The 12,695-nt window shown below is 45.8% G+C and overlaps 1 protein-coding gene across 1 annotated transcript in view; it reads left to right on the top strand.

Annotated features, from left to right (window-relative positions):
• The window catches only part of LOC140915208 (scavenger receptor cysteine-rich domain-containing protein DMBT1-like), a 194,593-nt gene that overhangs the window by 77,555 nt on the left and 104,343 nt on the right, over positions 1 to 12,695 (top strand). The window contains 2 exon segments of the mRNA XM_073354781.1: positions 5,131 to 5,138; positions 8,353 to 8,369. Of these exon segments, the coding sequence (XP_073210882.1) occupies positions 5,131 to 5,138; positions 8,353 to 8,369 (25 nt within the window).

Below are 12,695 nucleotides of genomic sequence, written 5' to 3'. Positions count from 1 at the left end.
GTTTGTTCATAACCTTTTCGAAAGCTCCTTTGATTTTAGATCGTCTCACATGGTTGCCTTTACTAAAAGGGGCAACAACTGGCTTTATTTTAAAACTGTCTCGGTAAGCCATTTTCCATACCTTCAGAGAATTTGAGGAGTTAACATCAGTGGGTCTGGTACATGTAGTTCTGTGAAAGCTCTGGTTGTAACTCTTTATAAACTCAGGTAACACATCAGTGTGGCAAAAGGTATGGGGAGATGTAAAATAGCTCCACATCCTAGATTTTAAAGTTCTGTTAAATCACTCCACAACCCACTCTTTGACTTCATTATTAGTAACAAAATGGTGAAAATCACACTGCTTTAACAATCTGCTTAAAGGTTTGTTTAAAAATTCTTTTGGCTGATTGGTTTGTAATTTTGAGTCATGTGCCCTTTGCTGAAAATAGCTTTAAAGGTGTTGGATACTTCGCTATCTCTATTGTCTTTTAGGCCTAAGGCCCAGGCATATTTAGATAGAATGTCTATCGCTGTTAAGTTGTACTTAAAACCACTGTTGGTTTTGGAGAACTGGTGCATATCCACCAAATCTGCCTGCCATTGTGCCTCCACATCTGAAACAATGGTCTTGTTTCTCATAAAATGTATTTGAGACAGTTTACGTAATGATATAATATACAGCGGTCGTCCCCAAACTTTTGAGGGTCACGCCGTCCCCTTACCTCTGTCCATGCTCCCCCAGCCACCAGAGCTGGGGCCAGGAGTGGGGCCACGGCTCGGGGGGTGGGGGTGGCGCAGACGGGGGTAAGGGAACCAATGCTGGGGATACACTAGGGGTATGGGTTTGGCTCCAGAAGTGGGACTGTGGCTAGGAGCCAAGACTGGGGGCAGGTGTGGAACCACGCCAAGGATGGGGACAGGGCCAGCTCTGGGCCAGGAGACAAGGATGTGGCTGGAGGTGAGACCAGAGCAGAGCTTGGGGGTAGAGAAGGGCTGGGTGGTGCTCCCTTCCCACCCCACATTGGGGCTGTCCTGGGCTTCGCCACACCCCTCCAGATATTCCTCCAAGCCCGCTAGGGGTGAGCTCCCCACAGTTTGGGGATCTCTACTATACAAGGATGTTGTAACGTTGTTCATGGCAAAGCAATGTCTGATGGCACAAGAAGAATTCAGGTTTAAACTGGAAATATAATTGTGATTATAGCTATGCAAAACTCAGTGAGGAATTCATATACAAATATTTTTTAATTTCAGTTCAACCTCTACTTGTCCACACTGCATTTCAGGTTCCAATGAACATGGAGTCTTATTGTGAAATTAACTAAAAACCACTGAGTTTCACTTGATTTTGTGTAAAATCTACAGATTTGTTCATGACTTCATGCAAAGAAATCAGCCAGCCCTGGTTCTCTGGAAAGGTTCATGTAGTTTAACAAATCTTTCAGTAAACATGGTCTGAGTTTTTGACTTGCATTTGTGATAGAAAAACAAAGAGAGATGAATTTGTGTTGGCTACAGGTTTCACTGCTAACATTTTGCATAGCTCTAACTGTGGTGATTTCCACAATCTCACTGTCACTGGCAGTGCCAATGGAGATTATACTCTGTGATGAGTAAAACTGCGAGTTTATCATGGAGGTCATGGAAGTCACAGTTTCTGTGACTTTCAGGGACTTCTGCAGCAGCTGATGCAGCTGGCCTGGGGGCCACCTGAGCAGCTCGGGCAGCCCCTGGGCCAGCCGCACCTGCCACTGCTGAGGCAGTCTTGGGACACCGCATCCACCTCCCCCAGCAGCAGTAGGCGTTTGGGTGTGGGAGGGGGCTCAGGGCTGGGGCTGGGGCACGATTGGGGGTGAGGGCTCTGGGCAGTGCTTACCTCAGGGAGCTCTCCGGAAGCTGTGACATGTCCCTCTCTCAGCTGCTAGGTGGAGGCATGGCCAGATGGCTCCACGAGCTGCCTTCACCCGCAGGCATGAACCCTGCAGCTCCCATTGGCCACGGTTCCTGGCCAATGGGAACTATGGAGCTGGTGCGCAGGGTGGAGGCAGTGTGCAGCAGCTCCTGGCCGTGCCTCCACCTAGGATCTGAGGGAGGGACATGTCACTGCTTCCAGGGGGTCACGAGGAGCCAGGTAGGGAGCCTGAAAGCCCCGCCAACACCCCACAAGTTCCTTCCTGGGCTGCCCCCTGAGCACCCATGATGCCCCCCGGGCCGCTCCCCTGAGCATCTGTGGTGCCCCTGGGCTTTCCCCTCAAGCACCCATGGTGCTCCTGGGCCACTCCCCCAAGCACCAGCAGCGCCTCTGAGCCACCACTCCCAGAACACCCAAGATTTAGTCAGGGATATATAGTACAAGTCATGGACAGGTCACGGATTGAGAATTTTTGTTTACTGCCTGTGGCCTGTCCATGACTTTTATTAAAATACCTGTGACTAAAACGTAGCCTTAGTGATGAGCCATTGTCTTTTGAAGGTTGAATAGCGAAGACTGAATTTGTTGTCTACATTGTACTGAATTTGTGTGTGACATTGATCAGGGGCAAAAATGTTCACAGGAGCAGTTGTGGAAATGCAGGGGGAACCCAGCACTAGTTTTCCCCCTAAAATCTTATCAATAATGTGCTCCTAAGAGCCCTTGATGCTCACTGGCATAGGGAACTCTGTCTCTCATCAGACCCATCCAACTCACTACACCCAACACTCTGTTGTCATGATATTTATCCAAAAAGCATTATGTAGGGTATCATATAAAAGCTAATCGCTTGCTGGGTATTAATATCATTGCCTAGGTAAAGTTGTTAAACAGGTCTGTCCTAGGCAAAGGAATGTGGGTTTACCTAAATTTACATATTTGCAGTATAAAAAGCCATGCAGCTAAACTAGCAGTGGTTATCCTGATCCTGAACTCAAGAGACAGAGAATTAACATGGCTCCTGCACTCCAGAGAGACACAGGAGACTGAATCCTCAGGAGGCCTTCCTGACTTGTAAGACACAGACCTGCTCTACACTACAAAGTTATGTTGATGTAAGGCAACTAACTTTGACCTAGCTGTGCACATGTCTACACTTACGTTAGTCTCCCACCAATGTAAGTGCCCCGTTATGCTGACATAGTAACATCACCTGCCCGAGTGGCCTAGCGCCATGGTCGATGTACTTAGGTTAACTCAGCATGACTGTAGCACTGCGTTTCATATGTTGACCCTAGCAGTCCTCCATCAGCTGTCCCACAATACCTGACACTGACTGCTCTGGTCTACTGTCCAATGGTCACATGGACTGGATGCCTCCCCCAACTTTAAAGCCTCATGAATTTTTGAATGGTCTTTTCCTGATTGCCCAGTTTGGTGAGAGTACCTAGCAAGTCTCCACTGTTGTGTGTAACTGCCCAGATGACCATGCTGGCTACATGCTCCAGACGCACTGCAGCTTGAAGTAGGCAGGAAATACTGGATCTCCTCAGACTGTGGGGAGAAGAGGCTATGCAAGCACGGCTACAGACCAGCTGTAGAAAGGTGGACCTCTACAAGCAGATTGCGTGGAGGATGCAGGAGGAGGGTTATGACAGGGACCATCAACTGTGCCACATGACAGTGAATGATCTGCGATAGACATACCAGAAGGCAAGGGAGGCCAACATTCAATCAAGTGCTGAGCCGCAGACCTGCCGCTTTTACAATGAGCTGTATGCCATAGTTGGTGGAGACCCCATCACCACCCTGTACATCACCACTGATACAGCCACAGGAGCCGAGTCACAAGCCCCTGGAGTGAACAGCGAGGACAAGGAGGAGGTGGAGGAGGAAGAAGGGGGACATGCAACCGGGGGGTCCAGCTATGCTGCAAGCCAGGACCTGTTTCAGACTCCACCACAATCTAGTCAGTCCTGGCAGTTGAGCACAGATGGGCCTGATGCTGGGTAAGGATCCTTAAGTAAGTGTGTAAATGTATTTCCGATTAGAGTGATGGCACCCCCAACTTAACAGGCCACAGCTGTCAACTTTTCATTAACTTACTTGTACTAGAAGAGGTTCAGGTACAACAAAGAGAGGTAGTGTTGTTATCTGCTTTTCATTGCCCTGTAGAGTTAGGAAAGGAGAGGGGCATGCAGAGTAGTTTATCTACACAGGGATGCCCCTTAAATTCTCCTATGAGATCTTGATGACACTTAAGAATATAAGAATGGCCATACTGGGTCAGACCAATGGTCCATCTAGCCCAGTACCTGTTGTCCACAAAGAGTCCTGTGGCATCTTATAGACTAACAGACGTATTGGATCATAAGCTTTCATGGGTGAATACCCACTTTGTCGGATGCATGTAGTGGAAATTTCCTGAGGCAGGTATAAATACGCAAGCAAGAGCCTGGCCAATGCCAAGTGCTCCAGAGGGAATTAACAAAACAGGTAATCATAAGTGATTCATCGCCTCTTCCATGGAGATACTCTGCAATCCTCTCCTGAAGGTTTCTAGGAATGGCAACCTTATTTCTTCCTCCGCAGTAGGCCACTTTCCCATGCCAGTTACTGATAACTTTGGCAGGCACCATTGCAGTAAACACGCTAGCAGCATATGGGCCTGGGTGGCTTAGGGACACCAGCAGCTGCTGTGCTCTTTGCCTTTGTTACCCTTGGGAGTGAAATTTCAATTAAAATCACCATTGTCTGTGAAAAATGGTCAGTATTCAGTGCCATTGCCCTATATTCATAGTTTCATGCAACTGAGCAATTCCCTCTGCATTTCCCTCACCCCAGCAGGTCATACTCACCATTGCTCGAGCTGAGAGTGGAACTGGGGATCAAGAACTCCAAAGCAGAAATGTCAGTAAGCTTGTCTTGTTTAACTCTTTAAGGGAGCAAGGGGGAAGGCAGGAATTCTGAATCTTAAATTTCGCTTTCCATTCTTAATATCCTGGCAATGGAACTCTTTGTATGTTTTGTCGGCAGCTTCAGCCATTGTGACCTTGAGGTGGACTCCCTCTGCTTCAGCAGAATGACTGAGTCAGCTAAGGAAGAGAAAGTAGAGGAATCTGAATGTCTTGTTCAATGAGATTCTGCAAGCCAAAGCTGCATCAGACCATGAGCCCAGGGCCTGGAGGGTCAACACTGCACATAGTATGGAGGAGGAAAGAGTGGAGAGGAGAAAGGCCCAGAAGTCCCAGCAGGAAAAGGAGAGAGAGATGCACCAGGACATAATAGGGCTTCTCCAGCAGCAAACACAGATGCGGCAGACTCTGGTGGACCTAGAAGTTCAAAAATCCCGAGCTTGCCTCCTTCTGCAGCTCATTGAGAACTCCATTGCAAGACCTCTCTATACTTCGCCAACATTTCACATGGCATCAAGGACCACCTCACTACCCCTACCATTCCACCTCAGGAGACATTAAAGACAACCATAGCTTCACATACACTGACCTGTGAAAAGCTATGGTTGGTGTTTGTATAGCTGAAATGGATATTCATGTTCTTTCACCTTCATAAGTTCTGTTCTATTAATTTATTAAGTTTTTAATGTATTTGTTTTATAAATGCATGAGTTTTCTGAGTTTTTTGTGATGAAATACAATTCTATTCTATTATTTAGAACATAATTCACCCCATATGCTGCTGAGCGCTCAGCACTTCTGAAGGCAACCAATTACCTGTTACTGCAGTGCACTGACAGTGTTAAATTCATACATGTAAACAAACCACCACACAATTCCTAACAGGCCTCAAAACAGGATAACCAGGTAGAGCACAGTACATAGAAACAAATTACTGTGGCTCACTATTACAGTGCTCTTTCAAAATATCCCTCAGCCACAAATCTCCACACTGAGCTCTTCTAATAGTCCTTGTATATGGCTATTCAAACTCAGCAGACAGGTGCTCCACCTTGGTGGAAACTTTGCTTTGCAGATATTACACAGGACACAGCAGGCAGCTCTAACCATTGGAATATTTTTCTCACTGAGATCCAATCTTGTAAGTAAACAATGCCAGCATCCCTTCAATTTACCAAAAGAACATTCAACTGTCTTTCTGTACCTGCTGAGCAGTATTTGAATCTTTCCTTGGTGCTGTAGAGGGGGTTGATGTATGGCTTCATCAGTCCAGGGTGCAAGGGATAGTCTGGGTCCCACAGGATCGCTATTGGCATTTCAACATTCGCAATAGTAATCTGCCAGTCCCTGCTTGTAGCTTTCTGAACAGTCCTGTGTTCTTAAAGATGTGAGCATCATGCGCCTTCCATGACCAGCCCACATTGATGTTGGTGAAGCATCCCTGGTGATCCACCACTGCTTGCATAATGATAGAAAAGTAGCCCTTTCTGTTGATGTACTCTGTGGAAAGGTTGTTTGGTGCCAAAATAGGGATATATGTGCCATCTGTTGCTCCACCACAGTTCAGGAACCCCATTGCTGCAAATCCTTCTACTATGTCCTGCACGTTGCTGAGAGTCACAGTCCTACGTAACAGGATGCAATTAATGGCCCTGCACACTTGCCTGACAATGGCCTCACAGTGTATTTTCCAATGCCAAATTGATTTTCCACTGACCAGTAGCAACCTGACATTGTAAGTTTCTACAGTGCAATCACCACTAGCTTTTCCATTGCCAGTGCAGCTCTCTTTTTGGTTTCTCTGCACTGGAGGGGTGGGACAAGCTCGGCACACAGTTCCAGGAATGTGGCCTTGAGCAGCTAAACATCCTTAAGCCACATCTTGGCATCCCCAGCCTGCATTACAATGCAATACCACCAGCGAGTGGTTGTTTCTCAGGCCCATCTGCAGCTGCTTCATGAATGCCACCAACAACCTTGAATTGGTTCTCGCTATGTCCCACAGCAATCTGTCCTCCAAGAAATCATAGTCCCTGCAGACTCGGCTCTTGAGCCCCGTGCTTGCCACACACCTGACAATAGTGCAGAGCTATGTAGGATCCATGCTTCTGTCAGAGTTGGTGGACAGTGAGGAGGGTTGTGCGGGTTTGTCTGATTTTGAAAAAAAGGTGTGAAAATTATGGGATACAGATGACCTTATGGGATGGAGTTAGTTGACTCCTTGCTTCCTGGCACTCCTGCGCGAATTAACGCTTTAAAATGTTACCGTGAACCCCACCATGATTTGCCAAAACGTCCCAAAAGTCAGTGCTGAATGATGGCAGGCTGCAGCGTGGGATACCTATCCATGGAGCACTGCATTGAGCATCTGTACAAGCACCCCTGCTGAGTACATGCACTGCTGACACAGCAGCCAGTATACACGTGCCCAAGTGATATACCAGCTGTGGCGTCTGTACGCTGATGTAACTTGCACTGGCAAAACTCTGTAGTGTCGACATGACCACAGACAATCCCTTTGGGGATATAAGGAACAGAAAGGGAGACTCTGTCTTTATTCTTTACCTTAGCAGACAAAGAAACCAAGTGATTTGATCTCTGTGATGGGTCCTGGTAAGGCTGGGCAGAAAAAAGCCCTGGAAAGGAGACTGTGAGTGAGAGAACCCACCTTGAATAAAGACTGTATCTTGCTGGGTTCATTTTTAGTCTTTTAGAAACATATTTTCACTTTTATTTCCTTGTAACCATTTCCAATTTTATCCCTTTAACTTGGTACCATGTTCATCGGTTAATAAGCTTGTTTTGTTTTTATTATAAACCGTCAGTGCTGTGTAAGATCAGTAAAGTGTGTGCTTCTAGAAATGTAACAGGTTGGAGTGCTTTATTGTCTGTGTAGGGACAGTGAACTTAATACTTTCTCTGTGAGGCTTCAGTGAGAGAGACTGGCCCCTGAAGTAGGATGATTTGGGGGCAAATGCGGGACTAGAAGGCTACAAAGAGAAGCCTGCAAAGACTAACCAAGTTGAGCAAAGCCAGCTTGTGGGCTGCTGGCAGGTTGTAGGGTCAGAGCTATAAACCAAAACAGCACAGCCACAAGACACCCAGCATTACAAGGTGTATGGTGACTGAATCCGTTCCTGGTCTGAGTGAACCCCAAAATATCAAAAAGACATTAATAAAATATTCTACAAACACTTGGCAGTAATTTATTTGTGATACTGTGACTCAGTCTCATTTCTTAATTATGTACTGCAGACAAGTGACTGACCTTTCAAACACTATTCCTTCTTGAAGGAAGGTAAGTCTGATGGCCCTGTAGAAGCACCTCACTGCCATCTATAGCCTCAACCCTTTCATGCCATTAGCAGTAGCCAGGAAGAATAAAGCCCCTGGATCCACTCTAGAGATGTGAAAGTTAACTTTTGATTCATACATGGGTAAAAGGCACATGGGGTAATTTATGCCAAAGATGTTCTCCAGGAAATGAGAAGCAGGCTGGCTAACCTAGTGAGGAGGGCTTTAAACTAGGTTCACCGGGGGAAGGAGACCAAAGCCCTGAGGTAAGTGGGGAAGTGGGATACCGGGAGGAAGCAAGAGCAGGAGCTCATGAGAGGGCAGGGCTCCTGCCTCACACTGAGAAAGAGAGACGATCAGCGAGTTATCTCAAGTGCCTATACACAAATGCAAGAAGCAGGGAGAACTGGAAGTCCTGGCACAGTCAAGGAATTATGATGTGATTGGAATAACAGAGACCTGGTGGGATAACTCACATGACTGGAGTACTGTCATGGAGGGATATAAACTGTTCAGGAAGGACAGGCAGGGCAGAAAAGGTGGGGGAGTTGCACTGTATGATAGGGAGCAGTATGACTGATCAGAACTCAAGTATGAAACTGCAGAAAAACCTGAGTGTCTCTGGATTAAGTTTAGAAGTGTGAGCAACAAGGGTGATGTCATGGTGGGAGTCTGCTATAGACCACCGGATCAGGGGGATGAGGTGGACGAGCCTTTCTTCAGGCAACTCACAGAAGTTACAAATCACAAGCCCTGGTTCTCATGGGAGACTTCAATCAGCCTGATATCTGCTGGGAGAGCAATACAGCGGTGCACACACAATCCAGGAAGTTTTTGGAAAGTGTAGGGGACAATTTCCTGGTGCAAGTTCTGGAGGAACCAACTACAGGCAGAGCTCTTCTTGACATGCCGCTCACAAACCGGGAAGAATTACTAGGGGAAGCTAAAGTGGATGGGAACCTGGGAGGCAGTGACCATGAGATGGTCGACTTCAGGATCCTGACACAGGGAAGAAAGGAGAGCAGCAGAATACGGACCCTGGACTTCAGAAAAGCAGACTTTGACTCCCTTAGGGAACTGATGGGCAGGATCCCCTGGGAGAATAACATGAGGGGGAAAGGAGTCCAGGAAAGCTGGCTGTATTTTAAAGAATCCGTATTGAGGTTACAGGGACAAACCATCCCGATGCGTAGAAAGAATAGTAAATATGGCAGGTGACCAGCTTGGCTTAACAGTGAAATTCTTGCTGATTTTAAACACAAAAAAGAAGCTTACAAGAAGTGGAAGATTGGACAAATGACCAGGGAAGAGTATAAAAATATTGCTCAGGCATGCAGGAGTGAATTCAGAAAGACCAAATCACGCCTGGAGTTGCAGCTAGCAAGAGATGTTAAGAGTAACAAGAAGGGTTTCTTCAGGTATGTTAGCAACAAGAAGGAAGTCAAGGAAAGTGTGGGCCCCTTACTGAATGAGGGAGGCAACCTAGTGACAGAGAATGTGGAAAAAGCTAATGTACTCCATGCTTTTTTTGCCTCTGTCTTCACGAACAAGGTCAGCTCCCAGACTACTGCATTGGGCAACACAGCATGGGGAGGAGGTGACCAGCCCTCTGTGGAGAAAGAAGTGGTTCGGGACTATTTAGAAAATCTGGACGTGCACAAGTCCATGGGGCCTGATGCACTGCATCCGAGAGTGCTAAAGGAGTTGGCGGATGTGATTGCAGAGCCATTGGCCATTATCTTTGAAAACTCATGGCGATCCGGGGAAGTCCCTGATGACTGGAAAAAGGCTAATGTAGTGCCCATCTTTAAAAAAGGGAAGAAGGAGGATCCTGGGAACTACAGGCCAGTCAGCCTCACCTCAGTCCCTGGAAAAATCATGGAGCAGGTCCTCAAGGAATCAACTCTGAAGCACTTAGAGGAGAGGAAAGTGATCAGAAACAGTCAGCATGGATTCACCAAGGGCAAGGCATGCCTGACTAATCTAATTGCCTTCTATGACGAGATAACTGGTTCTGTGGATGAAAGGAAAGCAGTGGACATGTTGTTCCTTGACTTAAGCAAAGCTTTTGACACTGTCTCCCACAGTATTCTTGCCAGCAATTTAAAGAAGTATGGGCTGGATGAATGCACTATAAGGTGGATAGAAAGTTGGCTAGATTGTCGGGCTCAACGGGTAGTGATCAATTTCTCCATGTCTAGTTGGCAGCCAGTATCAAGTGGAGTGCCCCAAGGGTCGGTCCTGGGGCCAGTTTTGTTCAATGTCTTCATAAATGATCTGGAGGATGGTGTGGATTGCACCCTCAGCAAGTTTGCAGATTACTCTAAACTGGGAGGAGAGGTAGATACGCTGGAGGGTAGGGATAGGATACAGAGAGCCCTAGACAAATTGGAGGATTGGGCCAAAAGAAATCTGATGAGGTTCAACAAGGACAAGTGCAGAGTTCTGCACTTAGGATGGAAGAATCCCATGCGCCGCTACAGACTAGGGACTGAATGGCTCGGCAGCAGTTCTGCAGAAAAGGACCTAGGGGTTACAGTGGACGAGAAGCTAGATATGAGTCAGCAGTGTGCCCTTGTTGCCAAGAAGGCCAATGGCATTTTGGGATGTATAGGGGCATTGCCAGCAGATTGAGGGACGTGACCGTTCCCCTCTATTCGACATTGGTGAGGCCTCATCTGGAGTACTGTGTCCAGTTTTGGGCCCCACACTTCAAGAAGGATGTGGAAAAATTGGAGAGAGTCCAGTGGAGGGCAACAAAAATGATTAGGGGACTGGAACACATGAGTTATGAGGAAAGGCTGAGGGAACTGGGATTGTTTAGTCTGCGGAAGAGAAGAATGAGGGGGGATTTGATAGCTGCTTTCAACTACCTGAAAGGGGGTTCCAAAGAGGATGGATCTAGACTGTTCTCAGTGGTAGCGGATGACAGGACAAGGAGTAATGGTCTCAAGTTGCAGTGGGGGAGATTTAGGTTGGATATCAGGAAAAACTTTTTCACTAGGAGGGTGGTGAAACACTGGAATGCGTTACCTAGGGAGGTGGTGGAATCTCCTTCCTTAGAAGTTTTTCAGGTCAGGCTTGACAAAGCCCTGGCTGGGATGATTTAATTGGGGATCGGTCCTGCTTTGAGCAGGGGGTTGGACTAGATGACCTCCTGAGGTCCCTTCCAACCCTGATATTCTATGATTCTATGATTCTACTGTTCCAGCAGAGACCAGGAAGTTATAAAATAAAGCCAGGAACACCTTCATCTGAGACTGAAATGTAATCACTTTGTATTGATTTACTGTAGACGCAGAACAGAATATTGAGCCTCGCCCCTCCATAGTCAGAGCCTATAAATTCTGATGTTGCTTTTGTCAGGCACCCTGACAAGATGGGTACCACAATGTTCTTCACTTGGATGCTACTGTTAATTTCTGAAACTCTGCAGACTGCTACAGGTAAAATGTCTACATATCTTGCAAAGTCATTCTTTCAAAAATGTAAAGAGAAGTTTTGCTCATTTTCACTGGGTCCCATTTAGAACTTACAATCATGGCAATGGGAGTTTTGTGCAAAAATTAAAGGTAGTGTAGGGCCGCATTGGCTAGCACAGCTTTGTTCTCGTGAAAAATGTGAGCCAAGGAAGCTAGTTAACTATTACTATTATTTGAACCATGTAGTAAAATGCTCAGTATGATGAAATTAACCTTGCTCCCACTACCTAGGATTTTGTGTTAGGGGCTTGTACCACAATTAAAACCGAGTCAATCAATATACTGTAAGTTACTGATTTAATGTGTCCAAATCTTTGTGTTCAGGGTGGGATTTAAGGAGGGATGTGGTTTCTCTTGCTAAAAAGCATATTTATTTTAAAGTGCTTCAAATGTAATTCTTCCAGGTCCACAATGAATCACCCAGTTTATATTTCATTAAATATATTTTAATGACATGTAATCAGATATGCTTGTAAAATTATCATAGTGTACTTGGGGCAAATGGAATATTACACTCACTCCAGTATGCAGGCATCTTCCCTTTGTCAATGATTTTTTTTCTTGCTATCTTATAAGATTAGTTTGGGTAACCGGTTCAAAATGTTAAAACAAGCTATTCTAAACAATCCTGTAAAGCTCATATTATATAGCTTAGACTTTGTACCTGAAAACACTGTGGGTGATTTTCATAACTAGTATTTAAGTAGCATTATAGTTATTTTTATTCACATCAGGCCCTTGATTAAATGAAAATTTTAAAGGGCAAATGTGCTATAGAGTATGTCTATCCTTTCAGAGTATTGATGAATGGTTATATTATAACAGGGGTATAAGGATACATGTATGAACCCTACCTGTAACCTTACAGCTGGGCAACTTCTTCAAAACAACTTAAAAATCTGACAGGTTTCAGAGTAACAGCCGTGTTAGTCTGTATTTGCAAAAAGAAAAGGAGTACTTGTGGCACCTTAGAGACTAACCAATTTATTTGAGCATAAGCTTTTGTGAGTTGGAAATGGCCCAACTTGATTATCATACACATTGTAAAGAGAGTGATCACTTTAGATAAGCTATTACCAGCAGCAGAGTGGGGTGGGAGGAGGTATTTTT

Source organism: Lepidochelys kempii, chromosome 7 (genome assembly GCF_965140265.1).
Source record: "Lepidochelys kempii isolate rLepKem1 chromosome 7, rLepKem1.hap2, whole genome shotgun sequence".
NCBI classification, from domain to species: domain Eukaryota; kingdom Metazoa; phylum Chordata; order Testudines; family Cheloniidae; genus Lepidochelys; species Lepidochelys kempii.
Note: the sequence above shows the minus strand (reverse complement) of the source record. Positions and strands in the feature narration are given on the sequence as shown.